General features: G+C 38.1%; 2 protein-coding genes across 5 annotated transcripts; one reads left to right on the top strand and one right to left on the bottom strand.

The window, feature by feature from the left end:
• The first annotated feature begins 7821 nt into the window (after positions 1-7821).
• On the top strand, positions 7822-9981 carry LOC104443348 (dof zinc finger protein DOF2.5). Of its 4 annotated transcripts, XM_010056688.3 has the most exons (3): positions 7842-7950; positions 8039-8073; positions 8712-9981. In XM_010056688.3, exons 2-3 carry the CDS (start codon positions 8047-8049, stop codon positions 9567-9569), a joined length of 885 nt encoding a protein of 294 aa, XP_010054990.2. In that variant the 5' UTR covers positions 7842-7950; positions 8039-8046; the 3' UTR covers positions 9570-9981. The 4 variants fall into 4 exon arrangements, with proteins under 4 accessions (XP_010054992.2, XP_010054990.2, XP_010054989.2 ...); XM_010056690.3 differs by lacking the exon at positions 8039-8073 and having other exon boundaries at positions 7822-7950; XM_010056687.3 differs by having other exon boundaries at positions 7918-8073.
• Positions 9982-11171: 1190 nt separating this feature from the next.
• LOC104443347 (ORM1-like protein 3) lies at positions 11172-14708 on the bottom strand. The gene is made up of 3 exons (XM_010056686.3): positions 14187-14708; positions 13096-13244; positions 11172-11605 (listed from the first exon to the last, which is right to left on the bottom strand). The coding sequence occupies exons 1-3, from the start codon at positions 14370-14372 to the stop codon at positions 11467-11469; spliced, it is 474 nt and encodes a 157-aa protein (XP_010054988.1). The 5' UTR covers positions 14373-14708; the 3' UTR covers positions 11172-11466.
• Between the last annotated feature and the right edge of the window lie 3609 nt (positions 14709-18317).

Below are 18317 nucleotides of genomic sequence, written 5' to 3'. Positions count from 1 at the left end.
AGATTAATAGAGAGATACCTAGACCAGAGCACAAAGTTTCAAAGGTTGCATGTTAAGGATCGTCCACATGCAAACGAAGACCTTCGGAGAAAAACTGGTAACCCTTCAGGGAAGATCGTCCACATGCAAACGGAGAAAGCGGAGCACTGAGAGTCCATAGCGACTACAAAGTTAAAAGATAAAGAAAACAAGGGTAGGCGGAGAGTAAAGGAATGGATTGCTGAAAGGAACTGGATTAGAAGATGAAGAAGAAAGCTCGAACAAGACGCGAAGATGAAAAAGGAAGCTCGAACAAGACGCGAGAGAGAACTCTAGCATAAGCGAGAGATCGGTAGTTGAAGTTGTCTCTTATCTACATGGATTTTTGTTGGCGTATTCCCTATAATCCGTCTCTCCGGCCAAATTTACAAACATCTTCTCCATTAAAGCCTATCGCGCCACCGCAGGAACCGGAACACAATATTACCAAAAAACGGGAGTTTTTCTAGGTCGGTAGCTCTTCGAAAGAGTTGATAAGTGTTCAAAAATTGTTGGTACAAAAAGATTAGTGATCACCTGATTTTTCAGTAACTTATTGGTACATTTTTCATTGTTTACAAATTAGTAACTCTTTTTTTTTTTTAATTTTTTATTACTAACTTGTATTTGTCTTTCTTACTGATGCTTTAAATTTTCCACCTCTTATTTATTTGAGTGTCTTACCAATTTTTTTCCCAATTAAATTACCAACTAGTTTTGATTATGAATTCTATTTGAATTACTTACCAATGGTTCTTCAATTATAACTTTCATATCGTTTACCAACTTTTATTTGTTTCTCTTACAAACGCTTTAAATTTGTTAACCTTTTATATGAGTTTACCAGCTTTTAGTTATGTGGCTCACCATCTTTGCTCTCATTACATGACTAACCAGTTTTGGTTTACCAAGTCTCATCGAAATTGTTTACTGATGTTTATTTGGTTATATTTGAATTTACCAACTTTCTATTGACTTACCACATCTATTTGCCTTACTTACCAATCCGTCAAATTTTCCAACTATTTCTAGAAATTACCTACATCATTTAGAGTGATTGCCTACCTTTCTTAATTACGCGTTAAATTTGACAACTCCTTTTAGTAGTTACCAACTAATTTTTCTCATAAAAAGCTTCTTTTACATTTACTAAGTTTTTTGTAACTTTGTTACCAACATCTTAACTCTACCAACTATTATACGAAATTACAAAACGTTTATTTGGTGAGTTACCAATTCTATTACAAATTAAGTAAACCCAAAGAAAAATTGTTAAATTAATAAAAACCAAATAAACGTTGATAACTAAACTCAAGTGAGAGTTAATAACTTAAGACTAGTAATTGTTTAATCCAAGAAAAGTTGATGAATCTCTTAAATTAAAGTATATATTTCATAAAGAAGTTGGTAGATTTAAGGCATAATTGTCAAAGGTAATAATTAGAAGAAAAGTAAAGTTGGTAAGTAACAAAAATGAAATCTTGTAATCCAAAACTGGCTGGCAATTAAAACAAATAAAGTTGGCAAAATAAGGTTGATAATTTACACACACACACACACACACAAAAAAGTATTTAAAATTTAAGGCTCTACTAAGAAATGCAAATATAAAATTTGTAAATGATAAGAAAAGTTGACAAACTATAAAAAGAACCCAATAAATGGTGGTAAGTAAGTCAAATGACCATTGGTAATCCAATATTAATTGGTAATAATTCAATGAGAGAAGTTGATGAGTTACATTAATTTGGGTTGGTAACATCTTAAAGAAGTTCATAAATGTAAGACCTAGCTAACCAAGTTAGATAAAAAAAAAAAAAAAAATTGGTAACTCCATAGAAACGTTGATAAATTAAAATAAAATCTAAATTTTCGTGAGTAACTCAAATAAGAATTTATGAACGGAAACTAGTTGATAATCCAGTTTTCCAAAGTGGGTAAATCACTCTAATTTGGGTTATTAGTTCCATACGAGTTAGGAAATTCAAAGCATTAGCAAATTTGTTGACACATAAATTTTGTCTGTAGATCTATCGTGCAAATTTTATCATAAGAAATATGAGGGATTGAGCATGCCAATAATGGTAGAAATTCACCCCTGATAAAAAAAAAAGTAAGTTTATATGTTCTCACATCCATTTTCCTTTCTACATTTCTGCGTGTAGAAACTAGAGGGATTATAGTATATGGATACTATGTTTCATTTCACCGGATTTGCTAATAATGATGTAATTTGGCCCCTAATCGAAGATACAGGCACTGCACTATTGCACATCTGCATCTCTGTCTTCAAACCTCAGCATCTAGTAACTAGATATCTTATAATTTTAGGATCTTGGACCCCGCATCGAGAAACTATCATCACGCATGCATTGATCAAGTTCAAGGGTTAGATTCGCCAATAAATTCAAAATTCGACCCTAATTGAAAACGTCATCGGTTCATCATATTGCATTCATTCTTTCCGCCAAGTTCTTTTTGCACTTTTGAATTAAGGACACTATAGCATCAAGACCCGGAACCGGAGATCCAAATTTTGACCGGAGGAGGCTTGGGCTTTTTAGTCCAATCCAAGCCACTAAGCCTATTTTCATGGCCCTTAAAGTCTCCGACAACTCTCACCAACTCCCACCATTTCTAGTTCATCTTAGCCATTGTCTAAGAGGATTTTAAGGGCATTTCGTGTACTTTAAAAGTGATAAAAGAGATATCTGAAGGATTAAAAGGAGATTTGGAAGGATAAGTTGGGGGGGGAATTATCCAATATATTTAATGTACTTTTACTAATTGAGTCTTAAACTTTTAAATTTATCAATGGAATTCATTCGATCAATTTTGGTCAGAAATCACAAACGTGTAAAAATTTTAATAATGTCTTAGTTTTTTTTTTTCAATGAATCATAAGCCAAAGAGCTTGTTCAAAGTACCTTTTCAATACATTTTTAGTATTTTTTTTTTTGACAAATCACTAACTGTATATTCCTATAGATAGTAAAATTCTGCAAAGAAGTCTTACCAAAGAGCTTTCTTTATGTGCAACTTCTCGTGTTTGGAAGTAACTCGTGGCTACATTGTTTGTCCTTATGACGAATTGTGAACACAAGAGGTAATGTTGCCATGTATGCAGGCTAATGCCACCACTGTCATTTCCTTCTTTTTTTTTGGACCATATCTTGCCATTCGGTCTTGTTCAACTTCCTTAATTCAAATGCCATCGAGTGTCCTTCCTGCATTAGCACACCACTAGTAGCATAATCCGAGGCATCAACTTCTACCTCCTATGTTTTTGAGTGGTTTGGCAGCACAAGCACTAGTTCCTCAGTCATTGCTTGTTTTTGCCAATCAAATACTTCTTGACCCATCCACCCCTATGGCTTCCCCTTCTTTAACATGTCTGTGAGTGAGTGACGCTTGAATAGCTCTGAGTAAACTATTGATAGTAGTTGGTGAGACTGAGGAAAGATCGTAGCTCCATTACCTTGGTTGATGGCTCCCACTTCATTCCTCAACGAATTTCCTACTTTGTTGGGATGAACATTATGTTATAACGTGGGTTTGTTGTGCCTTGGATCGATTAGCTCTAATACCACTTGTCACCAGTTGATCTAGCTTTCCCTTATTGAAGATATTCCCGCCTATCTCTCGTAACTCTTCGTGTTTTGGTCAAAAGGCTGTTCAGTTTCCAACAGAAGTCTTTTTGGCATACATACTAAAGTGTCTTTATTACTATTTATTTAGACATGTCTTTTCATATATCTAAGGTATGTCAAGAGTCGTGTTTTAAGCCTACATATAAACGAGTCTTGTAATCGTTTCAAATGATGGAGAGTGAAAAGACTTTTCTACGAGTAAAGTAGTGTATTCATCTCCTTCCTTAAGAGCTTCTCTTGTGAGAGTGTTATCAGAGTTGTGCGACTATGATATTCAATATCCCTTATCCATGCAGTTTTAGAAATTTCTTTCTTACTCAGTCTTTCTCACCATAGTCACAAGAATCTTGGAGAGAGGAACTCGTAGAGAGAGAAGCTCTAAATTTCTATTACTTGTGAGATGATATAAATGAGGGGGAGGGAACCCTATATATAAGTACTTATTTGATTGCAACCATAAATCTCTCTCTAATTGAATGATAGAGACTCTATCTCTCCATCTACCAACTATCCTTATTAATTATAAAAATACTCTAGAATTATATACATTTTCCATATTATCCCTAGGAACATTCTAGAGTACTCTAAACAACCCTAGATCCTTATAAGCCATTAGGTTTGTCTGGTCATCTTAGATCATCTCTCGGTCCATCGTGCCTTAAAAATTTGTAGTAAAGTCATACCTCATATTAGATTAAAATACAGCGTTGGCATTCTGCGTTAAATCATTTTATGTGTTTACTACATAACAACGTGCAAACCGATCTTTGGAAGACCGCTCAGCATGGCCTTAAACTCGCCAAGCCGTGGCTGGTTCGGCGTGTCGGCTGTTTCCATGGCCCAGTGCAGTGTTAGCGTGTTTTTGGGTTCGTTTGGATTGGGACCATTTGACGAGCGAACGAACCTTTGGAGCTCGCTGTCAGACAATTTCAAGGGCTGGACAGCAGTCTTCAAAGACTCATTTGGCTTCAATAAGGGTCCTGAGGTGTCCTTTTTATGTTAATTCATTATTCCGGGGTCAAAAGTGCATGTTTATGCCATACCGCTGTCGAATTTGTCTTGTCGTGATTGATTTGCGGTTGAATGACACGTCTTAGTGTAACTTGGACGTTTAATAATGTTATTTTAAGTGTAAATGGAAAATGACAAAAAAATATGATAAATCGAAAGGACAAAAAAAAAGGGAACTCACATTTAGTGGTAAAATACATTTGTGGGAATAGTCCAATTCATGCTTAGTCGCATCTCCTGTTATTGGATATTCCACTGTTATCGTTTAGTTTTAGGATGTATGCATCTTTAATTTAGAGTACTTGCATATTTAAATTTAACCATAGTTTATAAGGTCTTGTCCCGGGGCTTTACAACAAGTTGGACAAAGGATATAACACTGCCTTGTTATGGGGTATTCCTTCACTTTATCTCTTTGTTATTATTATTATGGTTCATCTATGATGACATCGTATTTCATGTAATCATTAATGTGTTTAAATTCCGTTATATGTGTCGAAGATGGGTGGCTCTTTAGATATGCGTGCCTAGGGATATTAAAAAATCAAGAAGGTGGAGAAGGGTTTTCATAAAAAAAGATGAGGTACCAATTTCGTGGAGTTAGATTAACTTCTAGTGTAATCAAATTGTCAGGCCCGATTCTTTAGTTTGCAAAGGTGAGATGATCTCACACGTGTTACTTGGCCTCTAATCGGTCTCCAATAAGCTAGAGGTAGCAAAGTAAGAGGACTCTTCCATACTTACTTGATAATCCGTTAACTCACCTCGAGGTAATATACCTAATACTTCACGTCAAGTAGGGTCGAGACAAGGTTATACAAGTAAAAGTGGGTACGTTAGTACAAAAATTACTAATTTGCACACTATCAATAAAACTTGGTAAGTTCATGAAAAGTTTAATAAGTTACAATTAAGTTACCTTAGTTTTTCACCAGCAGTTTTTTGACACTCACCAACAATTATTGAAATTTACAGCATAGGAAAAACCCTTTTTCTTGGGTACGAAACAATAAAATACTGATAAGATTTAGGAAATAATTGAACATATGTTAGATTGGACTACGATTTGTTTTTAATGGAGGCTTTGGTCATAGGCATCTGGTGATTAAATAAAGTAATTATGCATGATGGAATGGAAAACATAAACAAGTTCCAATTTACACATTTTTCGTTCTTATATCTTTCAAAAGCCAAAGCAGCATCACCACTCATCATCCCGTGCTTAAAGCACGCCAAGAGAAGCAACATTTCCCTCCCTCTTGAAATGTACGGATACCACTTGCTCCGACTGGTCTATATCCACGAAGAAAATCAATGTGAGAGAGCACTCAGAAAACAATTCATTTTAATGCCTATTTTACGGGACAGCGCCCGCCTTCATACCGAATTAAATGTCTGTAGGAGCCGAGGCACTTCTTGCTGCACTGGAACAAACCTCAAACTCCGACGTCAAGGGAACGAGCAGCGCTAGCTCAAGATGCATGCGATTAAGGACAGTCCCATGTAGGAAGCAAATTGATCGAATCCAGGGACGCGAGCTAGATTGAGGCCTGCGAAGGGATCGTACTGAAGGCATTAGTTGCGTTAGTAGCAGCACTGATCATGCTCGGATGGAGGAGAGCGGGCTTATTTTCTCAAGGCCGGACCGGTCCATTCCCTCAATTGCGAGGGCAACTGAGGATCCACTTTCTCAGATTGGGTGGTGCTTCGATTACAATCATCGACAGGGGCACGTCGATTGAGGCGGACGGTGAATGGTGATGATGACGCGTGAAGCTTTGATGGGTTTTTTCCTTTTGGACGTTTCTGGTGGAAATACTATTATGACATCCACTCCCTGGAGTCCATGTAATGTGACTTGTCGTCGCGAGGTGGCACTGTCACTTTCGCAATGTAAAGAGGAAGAAAGAGACCCTCCTTGTTCTCCTATCATCCAAGCGAAGGTGTACATTTCAGAATGTCACGAGAAATTGTTACATGGTCTTACGCATCAAGAGCGTGTCTTGATAGATTTTCTTTGACTTTTCGACGGACACGATTTTAATTTTTAATCTATAAAATCTAAGATTTTACGACGGCATATAAATTTTGACGCATAACTTCACTTTTAAGTTTCTCATGATTTTGAATAATATATTGAACTTTGGAAGGGGTAAGTAGAGATTTGATTTTCTTAACTTTTGTGAAGCAAGTATATGACTTGACTTTGCAAAAGCCATTTTCGAATTCACCAGCAATTGGAAACTATTTGGTGATGGGTATCATAGTCAATCCTACTCCTACCGCACAAACGAGGGTGGAGTGGGTCCGAGCACTCGTTGCTTTTGTCGGCTCCTGTCGGCTGCCCTTGCCATTTTCCACCTCCATTCTTATATAGTATTTATATTATATATTATATTTATGTTACATTTTCCATTTCCTCTATTTCACCTTCGCATATATTCGTGCTCTCTGATTTATTCCATTCGCATCATGTCAAAACATGAACAGAACAGAAGATTGCATTAAAGACGCGCACGCTCAAAAGCCTTTCTTTTTGTCATGCATGCACACATGATTTCGTTTGCTAAGAGATTATTCAACTCATGCAAATTTCAATACACGTCACTTTCACCTATCTTCAAATGATTTTTTTTTTTCAAACGAAAAATATGATTTCAAAGAAGATAAATAAAGAGAGGGTTTTCCTTAATTATCTCTATAAGTAGGAGTAACATAGAACCAAAAACTCAAGAAAGTAGAGAGGGTGGATTTACTGCTAAAGGACTGAGCTAATCCTGATGGAGCAAAACTGGAAATTTGAGGAGATGCTTTTAGAAACATCAAAAGCAAATTCATGCACTGAGATGGAGCTTTTGATGTCATGAAATCTTTGTGGTTTTGAAAAAATTCATCCTTGCCAATGAGATTGAACGGCCCTTGGAAAGACAAGGAATCAAATGAAGAGCTTTCCATTGTTTGAGTCAAAAAGGTAGAGAACCACCAGCTCTAGTCCAACCCACAATGAATTTAAAAGACAAGACTAAAAACACACATTCGCACTATTTTGAATCCACGTATCAAAAACCCTTAAGAAAATATTCTAACATATATCACGAGGTGTAGTCAAAACAAACCTCTCCTCTCTCTCTCTCTCTCTCTCTCTCTCACACACACACACACACACACACACACACACACACGCATAAAGTAAAGCCAACGCATAAAGCCATCATACATACAACCTAAAACATTCTTTCTTGCATCAACAGCAGCTCCAGACAAACAGAAGGTGGACTCTCTCTCTCTCTCCTCTCTATCTCCTCTCTCTCTCTATCTCAAAGTCACCTTTTGCCTTTTTCCTTAATTTGCTCCATCAGGCTTGTTCATGGATACTGCTCAATGGCCATCACAGGTAGAGACGTCCGTCTCTCTATTGTCCCTCTTGCTTTCTTCTTTTTTTGCAATTCTCAGCTCTCCTTTTTTCCAGAGCTTTCTTTTTCCCTCTCAGAGCTTCCATGGATTGAGAGGTTGTTTGTTGGGTGTCATTTTCTAACTGCACATAAGATGCATGGTGTTCTTTTGGCGTTGATCTTACTTTCATCATGTTGCTGTCCTCTCTTTTGCAAAAGTGAAAACTTTAACTTTTTGAAATGTGAGGGCAATTGCTTGCTGCGACTTTTCCTTTCTTCACCTTTTCTTTTGCTTATGTTAACTGTGATCATAAAGGAATAGGGGAAAAGGCATCATTTGTAATCAGCCTTTGTTCTTTTTATCTCTTCTCTCTCCCTTTCTTTCTCTTCAATTCCTTTAACAGAAACTACTTCGGCCAGGGAGAAGAACAGTATCTAATATCTAGAAGCCCTAAACCGCTAGCTAATTGTCGATGTTCGATTTGATTCTCTCTAGCCTACATGCCTGAGGTGGTTCTTATCACACAAGTCAGTGGTGAATTGTGAAGATTGATCTTTTACTCATAGTGGGAATAAAAACCTTTCTCAACTCCCTCATCCTGTCAAACCCTAATTGTCGTGAGTCCTTACTGTGAACTAGGACACGAGGGTCGTCAAGGGAATGGAAGAGACATCTCCAAATGCATGCAATAATAGGGCCATGTTGGAGAAGAGAGCAAGGCCTCAGGAGCAGCTGAATTGCCCAAGGTGTAATTCGAACAACACCAAGTTCTGCTATTACAACAACTACAGCCTCACTCAACCCAGATACTTTTGCAAGACTTGCAGAAGGTACTGGACCGATGGCGGGTCTCTAAGGAATGTCCCAGTGGGAGGCGGTTCGAGGAAGAACAAGAAAGTATCCACCTCGTCAACGTCGTCGTCACCGTCAGCTTCTTCTAGGCTCCCCGATCTTAACCCATCATCTGTAATCTCTCACTTCTCTGCTCCAAACCCTAAGGCAGGACTACTGTACGAAGGTCAAGATCTCAATTTGGGCTTTCCAGGCACCCAAGAATACCGCGCAACAATTGCTCAGTATGTTCAAGTTCCCAAAGTTGATCCTGAGACTAGTAGTAGAGGTCCGGATAACAACTCTAGTGCACCTTCTTCAGCTCTAGAGCTGCTCCGGAATAGTTCTAGTGGAATGGGTTCAAGGGGCTTGAGTCTTCCTTTCCTCCCAGCGAACATTCAGGCCGATTCCAATGTTCTCTACTCATCGGCAGGCTTTAATTTGCAAGAACTCAAGCCCTCTCTTGGCTTCTCTATGGATAGCAGGTATGCGAGTGCCCATGGAGTCGTTCATCAAGAGAATGGTGGGAAGTTACTGTTCCCCTTTGGAGGAATGATGAAGCAGCTTTCGAGCACGAGTGGCAGCGATCAAGTAGATCACAATGGAAAGGGTCAGAGCAGTTCGAATGCATATTGGAATGGAATGTTAGGTGGAGGTTCGTGGTAAAGAGGGATCGTTCAACTGGGGAAGCTGCGTGTGCTGGCTCTTTTTCTCTCTTTTGCGTTAACCTTTTTTTTTCCTCTCATGGTTGTTACTGCATGTCTGAAACTGTTCAGAGCTAACAGATAGAATACATGTATTGTATGGCTTTCTTTTTTTTCCTTCTAAACAATTTTAAGCTTTTTGGAGTCTTAGAAGGGTTTGCTTTTGCTAGCTACTCAAGCCAAAAGTTGGATGAAGTTCATCGGTTTGGAGTTTACCTATCTGAGATGTGCTTTCTTATCATATTAAAGGAAGGAAAAGTTGGACTCAGAGGTCAATAGATACCTAAGGATTATTAGGAGTGTCTTCCTGCCTGCTGAGTCTTTTGGTAAATACCCTGGACGATATCATGACGTTATTAAAGGACGTTTCTCAAGTATCAATGAGCTGGTTTTCCTTAGCAAAGAACCTCGAACTCCGATCCATCTCGCACGTCTAAAGAAAAATTGTGAGATGGGCAGGGTTTTACGTAATTTCATTATAGAGCATGGTATCGAAGACTTTAATAATATCTGTGAATTTGTGTTTCTACGGCTTTGTGGATTTCGATGTGCGGAAATTCTACTGTGTTGCTAAGCTGCTGTTGCATGTGCCTGTCATTGAGCTCATCGGTGAACCTGATTAGTGAAGGGAAAAGATGAGACTTTTGTGCTAGTAAATGGGGAGTGGCGTTAGGGGTTTTCTCTTTTCAAAGTGATTCAAAAATGAGTGAGAGAAGACGAAGCTTCATGGGCAGAGACTGGAGAGAAAAATGGAAAAGAAAAGAGAGTTACCTGCCTCAACCAAATGCTCACCTAATGTTCTTTTTTATTCGGTATCCACTGAGATTTGGAGGACCCCAAACAATGTGTCGTTGCCTGAATTTGATCATTACTTGCATGTTATCCACTGCCCTTTAAATATACCCAAAAGAAAAGACACCAAAGGAAAATTTGTGCACTCCGACCCTTCTTTTCGCCCTCAGGCGGGACCACCCGAACATTCCCAGTAGGAAGCGTGTTGAAACAAACACTAGCTATTCTCCCCCTAGGCCGAGAAAATCTGTCAATATTCTATTGGCACCTTCGCCATTTTCTTCAACCTACGGAGGAGACTTTCTTGTTAAGAAGGGAATTTAGTATCATATCAGTTGCACATGGCCCGTAGATGTCAATTCGTATTCTGGACATGGAGATCCCTTCTCGTCTCCAGCAGCCTCATAATGGACACTCCACTGTTTGTCATTAATAGAGAAGGCACAGACCTGAATGATGGCTGCTACAAATTCAGTTCACTAAGTCCTATCAGGAAACTTCGCAGAAAAGTCCTTCACAGTTATCATGTTCATGAGTTTGCCGATGGATTCATGCCAAACTGGATACCCCGACAACAGATCGAGAATCCTGAGGGCCACGTACAATATCCTAACACCAGTTCAGTTCAAAATCAAGGCGCTACAACACAACATTTAACAGCAGCCGTTTCAGAAGCAACAATTGTCAGCAACAAGACTTGAGTTGTTTTTTGGAGTCCCTTAGTCCGCCCCTGTGACTCTTATTTTTATGGCAGAAACTTCTAGTCGTCATCTAGAACATAAAAGAGTACAGAAATTTTACCATAATAAAAAGCAACGGATGTACTGATATAACACTGACGATGCGCTATACACTGACAAAAGCAACAAGTGCTTGCTCTGTTATCTGGATAGGTGGAGTTTCTTTGCTGTACATAAGTAAACTGCTACACTTATATGACAGAGCCTGCAAAAGCAATCCGCACGATAACACTATTCGAGCATACACTGGTCTGACTTATACATAGATGAAGCAGACCAACAGCCCACTTCTCATTAGATCATACTCAAAGGTCCTTGGGAGTCCGATCATTTGTCTGCATTGATTCCAAAGATTCGGACCTTGTGCATATTAGGAAATTTGGCAACAACTAGCACTATCACAGCAAGTGTGTTCAGGAAGAGCATAGGATTCTGGTAGTCGGTTGTGTGAGATGCTATCAAGTAACTGTCAAGAACCATAAGAACAAACGAGTCAGTGTTCACATGATGAATAAACCCCAAAAAGCAAAGTCAGTTCACAAAGATATGACCTAGCATAGCAAAGAGGACAATGAACAACAACAGGGAAGGAGGTTCACTTCCTCAAACACTCAGTAGATTTTTGCTTGTGAAAAGCCATCAACACTGTCAGCGGCCATTCGTGATATTTATACTCTAATAACACAAATGAAGAAGGTCATGATCTTTTTTTAACAAGAACTAGCCTGCAACCTAACAAAAAATAATAAAACGCCAAGCGAATGTAAAAGCACATGCTCATTATACTGCCCAATCAGTGGAGTTGAGCAATCATATATTACAGATTCTCATTCTCAAATTTGAAATCAAGGAAGTTCACAATACTGTCATCCAAACTAGCTACTATTTTTCCTGAAATGATTAGCTAATCTATCTTCTGTAGGCCATGCTTTTCCTGAAACTTGTAATTTCAGGAAAAACAGTGCATAACTGACTTAAATAGTATACAACTTTGAATCTTGCTTACAGTTGAGAATTGGAAGATAAATCAAAGTTTCTCATACTCATTAAGACAACCACGAGTCACTGACTTATGGAGACAACTGTTATGAAGTGCAGAGAAAACTGTAAACTAACCATGGGTCTTGCTAAAGAATTAACACCATTGGCCAGACATAAACTGCCTTTACTAGGACAATTGACACGTATAATAAATTTAGCCTACCAAGTCAGAGTAACCAAAAACTCATTCATATAGTTCTCAACGATATATTACCATCCATCTTCGGGGCATCATTGCTCATAGGTGACATAACGTTATGTTACTTTAGGAACACAAGCTTAACAGATAATATTACACAATTTTATCTTTTGATTTGACTAAAAATTTTAAACAACCCACATTGCTTACTTAAGAGATTCATGGCCTCATATACATGCAGTATCCTTTCACTCCTAGCTAAGCTTTTTCGTTCAACTTTAGAACATTGGATCAAAGTCAAGTTTTAAATCTTTATGCATATTAGTATAATTCACTTTACAAATGTGCAGTATTATCCCACCGAAGCAGAAATCAGATACCAAAATTGTTCTAAAACGCATCGCACCAAACGCTGATAGTTCTGACGTGTTTCACTAGTCTACCAACACTCACTTTATACGTACCATCTGCAAATGTAGCCCCATTCATTTTAGAAAACCCTGACAACCTGATCACACCCCAATTTTTTGAATGTTTCAAGCATTTTTTTGCTTGACTGCTCCTATTGATAAGCTCATGACTATAGAAAACAACCAAACGGTATGGAGCAGCAACAAAGAAAGATCGACCTGGATCCCAAATGGTAATATGAGAACTACGACTGTAGTGTCAAACATTCTATCTAGCAAAATTTTATGACTTTGATATGCTAGAGCCTAGAATAGAATGGTTGCATCGTTTTTTTTTTCAAAATAACTTTGCAGAAATGAACTTACAGCACCACCGGTACAACAGTAAGAAACTTTCTGTTCCGTGTGAGCTGTTTCCCATTGTCCATTTGCTCCCACCATGTCAGGCTATTGTAGATTCCTTGATCTTCTGAGAAAGGGGTTCCTTTCTTCCAATGGAAGAAGTGGTAAGTGACCTGAAGGGGGAGTCCAAAGCTCAGAATTTTGTGTCTATAGGCGTCAAGCAACTTAACCAAGAATGGAAAGAAGAGACCCAAAAACAGTATGGCCACATTAAGCAACTTAAGAGAGCGTGAAAAGAACAAACCCAAACCAGCCATGCCCACTTATCCACCAAACGCTACAACTAAATGGATAATTGCCTGGGAGAGCGAGATGGGCCAAATGGGACGGTTGTAATTGTCTACGACCAGTAAATCGGACGATCAAGTCATGAGTGACATAATGGGATTTAAGAGCATCCTATTATTATGCCGAAAGATTACCAAAAGACATGTAGAGACGATGGACCTAGCCTCTGGCTAAATTTCCCTAAAGCGGCAAGCTATACAAGAGTTGACCTTTTGCGAATGCAAATGTCAGATGTTCATACCACATGCAACAAAGACAGAACGAAGCAGGTGACAGGGCTCTGATAGGTGGGGAAGCTCTATTCTTCCTCGAAACAGATAAATAACATTGTATGCTGCCAATCACGAATACCAAATTCAACTGAAATCTAAGAAGATCAGGAGGCACGGCAAACGATATGTCAAGCAGTCAACCCACATGGGACTCCTCTACACCTACGCCTACCAAAAAGAGGGAGAGGCGAGCATCATATGCGCATACGCTATGCAAATGCTCCGTCATCAAACACCCACGCATCACATGGATGACAACAGACTTTCTCAAGAGTTTCCAAAGCCAAGAAGCGTGATAATCGAGGAATAAAAAATGCAAATTTGAATATATAATTGAGGAATAAAAAAAGCAGCTTGATGGGTGTTTGCCCAGCTGAACACCAGAGCAGAGTAAAGCAGCGGAACGAGCGGAGGGTCGCGTAGCAATTAAACAAGAACTTTATTCAAGAATTTCCAAAAGGCAGAAGAGAAGAGAAGAGAAGGGGGAGGGATTACGAGGAAGTGGGAGAGGTTGACGACGGTCCAGGCCATGCCGGGAGAGCAGGCGGTGAGGGAGAGGACGAGGAGCCAGGAGAAGAAGAGGATGAGAATGTAGGTGGTCCACACTCCAGGGTACATGAACCACTCGGTGTTCCGGTTCAGATCCGCCGGCGGCACCGCCTTCACATACAAATTCGCCATCGCCCTTCCGGCAACGCGGAGCGCTATCCACCCTCTCAGGGCCCGCCGGGAATCAGTCCGACGGCATAAACCGAGGGAACACGAAGAAGAAGAAGAAGAAGAAGAAGCTTCTCGTTTCGGTTGTCCCCGCAGCTGCCACAGCAACGGACGGGCTGAAGAAGGAAGGCCGAGGAGGGAGGTAATTCGAGAGAGCTTTCGGTTGCTGCAGAACGAAATCGGGAATTCAAGGAAGGACGAAGAGGAGGGATGGATGGATGGGATGGGTTCGGTGGTGGTGGTGGACGATGGCGATGAATCTGATGATAATTATGATTCGCCACCATCCCAACCGCCTTCCCAAGCTCCGTACGCTCAGACGGACAGGGACTGGCCGCGACGCTCGACGACGAAGACGCGTCGGCCCCGCCACTTCTGTTGGGCCTCCGTCGCAAGCCCATTTGGCGATGGAACGATGGGCCCCCGATGGTTTTGGGCTAAGCCCAGGTTTGGACTGGGCGTAATTCCACTGGTTTTTCTTCTTCTTTTTTATCATCATCATCGTTGAGAGAAATCAGACCGTTGGAGGGCTGCAAAGTCGAGCATTCAATCGCCACCGTCGATCGACGTTGCCTCGAGAGGTGACTACTGACCAGGTCCCACGGCTTCGATGGTAGTACGGAAAAAAGTACTTTCCGACCTTCAGCGCCAATGACTAGCTTCTTTTATTGCTTAATTATTCTAAATTAGCTTAATCAATCAAAATCTGTTTTTTTTTTTTTTTTTGTAAATTTTCGTAATTCCCCAACCCAAAAAAAAGAAAGAAAAAAAAGATGTGTATAGATAGATATATTGGACTTAATTCCAACAGGCCATGATACTAACGAAAAAACTTATAGTAGTATTAAGGAATGAAAATTTAGTGTGCGAATTAAACAAGATCATATCTGTTTAATTCTCCATTTATCATGCATATATAATGAAGCGATGAGGTTAATAGGGCTATTTTTTTTTTTTTTTTTGGGTAACAAATGAGTAGTTATAATTAGAGATTTCGATCTACTCAATAGGCATAGGCAATGGTTTAATCGCAATAATAACAAAGAGGATATGGAGAAATAGGCTGTGGATTTTGTAAATCGGTGGCTCTTGGCTCCATTACATTCCCATTAGATTCTTGTCCTTCTAGTACGAAATGAAAAGTTCAAGGCACTGGGGTGAATTCCATGTCTCTTGGTTTTTATATGTTCCTCGCTTTTTTGTTTTTTAGTTTCTTTATATGGTCATGTTACTTGAGTGCTCTTGGCTACGGATTAAATAATGAACATAGTCATTTTCAATGCACTTGTTATACATTTACCGATCTAGGCATTGCGGCCTCACCTATAGCCAACGAGGGTCGGTTGATGACACTTGCTAGCCCCCCATTAAAAAAAGAAAAGAAAAGATAAGAAAAAGAATAAAACCAAACAATTCAAAATATTAATAAAAATGTCCACATCAACATTGACTATACTACATAGAACGGCCGACGTCCACCTTAGTAATTTTTGGTGAAAATTGACTGGATATACTAAATTGGCAAAATGTGAAAGTGTTTATATTAAATTACACAAGTACAATAAGTTTATATATTTTTTTCAATATTTTTGCCATTTGCACAATAGGCTTGATTAACTGCAATTAGAATTTCATATTGCATCCTACTTACAAATTTCCCATTTTTGTTTACGCTTCATTTATTTCATTGAAAATTTTATGATAGAACAAAATATTTTCCATGAAAACTTCTTCTTCTTTTTTTTAGGAAAGTGGTTAGTTTTTATTTTGTTAGTAATTTAGCAAAAGTGATTTTGTTCTTACCAAAAGAGAAGTTGTTTCCCCCCAATTTAAGCTAATTGCTTTCGGTCCATGAAAAACATTTTTCTAAATCAATTAGTATTTCGTCATTCAAATGTAAAAAAAAATCTAGAAATAATTTATTAAAAATAGTTTTTCTTCAAACAAGTGAACCCTAAGCTATGTTTGGTAATTAAGATAAAAGTTGGGATATGATAAAATTTATTTTATTCCCTATTTGGCTCTTATTCAAGATAGAATAAAGTCAAATATAAATGAGATATAACCTGGATAAAAATATCTTATGGAAATATGAGATAAAGGTAGATATGATTTCTCATATCTATAGCATAAAACTTATTTTTTCTGAAATAACAAACTTCTTGAATTAAAAAATTAAAAAAATAATTTACTATAAAATAATATTTGGATTCTAATATAAAAATAAAATTCAAAATGACAAAAAAAAAAAACAATGGACAATTTTCAGTTTTTATTTATATTTTTCAATTTCTTTCTATTCTACAATATATATTCTGTATATATGTATATATTTAGGATCTATATTTATTACATATTTTAGGTATATTAATATAGTCTATTAATTAATAAAATATTTATTAAGGAATGATAGAAGGGAATAAAAAAAAGAGGAAAAATATTTAAACATACAAGTAAATGAAAATAAAGTAGAACCTCAATTTTAAATGAACAAATTTAAACTTGAAATGATCTTTCTAATTCACTTCGTCTCTTTTTTCTTTTTATCTCTGGTTCATGTTGAAGTTTCACGACTCCTCCATAGTTCTTTGTTCATGTAAAAAATCCATGAAAAATGATGAGAGAGTCAAAGATCATTCTCCTCAATAGCTATCTAGTCCATATTAAAAGTCCACAAAAGTGGTAAGAGAGTCGAAATCCATATTTTTCATAGCGCTTCATGTTAAAGTTTCGTGGAAGTGGGGAGAAAATAAAATCTATATTTTTCAGCAGCGCAAAGGTTAATAATTATGAACCTGTGAATTTAGAATGCTGCAATGAGTTCTTTTTCTGTTTAAATGTAGATCACACAATATTTATGAATTGATTGATGGAGGTTATCTTCATATATGCATTTGTGGTTTCTTTAATATTGAATTATGAGAGATTCTTACCATCTTTGTTTGTGCATTTTCATGTTCAAGTATGTCATTCATATCAAATAATGAATATGATTAAATATGAAAGTATCCGGTTTTATTACTGCAATTCATCAAACCTTAGATTGGATGTAGCGAAATTTCTGAATTTCATATTATTTCATATCTAGTTTTAGTTTGATTAAAATTACAGATGATCAAATGTAGTCTTTTAAGTTTTGTCTTCTTCACGATCTCGAACGTACCCACTTTGAAAACCAAGTTGATCGGAACCCTACCCAACCCATTGCTCAATCCCTCCCCTCTTGATGCTGCCAATGCCCGCCACGGCATCACCACTCGCCACTAACCACCACCAAATTGAGCCACGACTATCATCGAACTTGATTCATACCTGTTGAGCTTTGCTAGCGTCGAGCTTGACCCACGAGCTTAACATAGCCAAGCTCTACCCAAGGCCGGCCATTGGGGTGGGCGGAAGAGGGCTCACCTGGGGTTGGAGGCGGTGCAGCACCATCGAAAATGGTAGCAACGTGGCGTTGGTTGGAGCCGGCGGGAGCGGGAGGGGGCGCGGAATGAAGGTATAGTTTAGGATTTGGATAAGTTTGATGGTAAATTGGTCTGTTTGAATTCAGGGTTCTATTTGGAGATGCAAATTATAGATTTTCAAACTCAGGATGCAAATTAATATCGGAATGGAAAGTGGACATGGTTTTATATATTTTTTTAATAAGAAACTCCAAAAGATAGCTGGGGATAACAACCAAACAAGAATATTCCGTCTATTTTAGTTACTTAGGGCATGTTTGGTAAAATCTATTTCCGTTTCTCGAAACAAAAATTTCTGTTCTTTTGTTCTGGAGAATGAAAAAAGATAGAAACATGTTTAGTAAAACTTTTATTCTTGGAAACAAAAAATCTATTTTTTTTTTCCAGGAATAGATTTAGAATAGAAACAAGAAGTAGAAAAATCAAATTTTCTCTCTCTTCT

Source organism: Eucalyptus grandis, chromosome 5 (assembly GCF_016545825.1).
Source record: "Eucalyptus grandis isolate ANBG69807.140 chromosome 5, ASM1654582v1, whole genome shotgun sequence".
NCBI lineage: Eukaryota > Viridiplantae > Streptophyta > Magnoliopsida > Myrtales > Myrtaceae > Eucalyptus > Eucalyptus grandis.
The sequence above is the reverse complement of the archived record's forward strand: the minus strand, read 5'-3'. Positions and strand labels throughout refer to the sequence as shown.

Excerpts from the sequence above, each read along its gene's own strand:
- LOC104443348 (XM_010056688.3), top strand. The coding sequence starts at position 8,047 with ATGGATACTGCTCAATGGCCATCACAG. Across the intron at positions 8,074-8,711 it reads CTGCTCAATGGCCATCACAG|GACACGAGGGTCGTCAAGGG; the intron begins GTAGAGACGTCC and ends ACTGTGAACTAG.
- LOC104443347 (XM_010056686.3), bottom strand. The coding sequence starts at position 14,372 with ATGGCGAATTTGTATGTGAAGGCGGTGCCGCCGGCGGATCTGAACCGG. Across the intron at positions 13,245-14,186 it reads TCAACCTCTCCCACTTCCTC|GTCACTTACCACTTCTTCCA; the intron begins GTAATCCCTCCC and ends CTCCCCCTTCAG. Across the intron at positions 11,606-13,095 it reads ACTGTTGTACCGGTGGTGCT|TTACTTGATAGCATCTCACA; the intron begins GTAAGTTCATTT and ends GGTTCTTGACAG.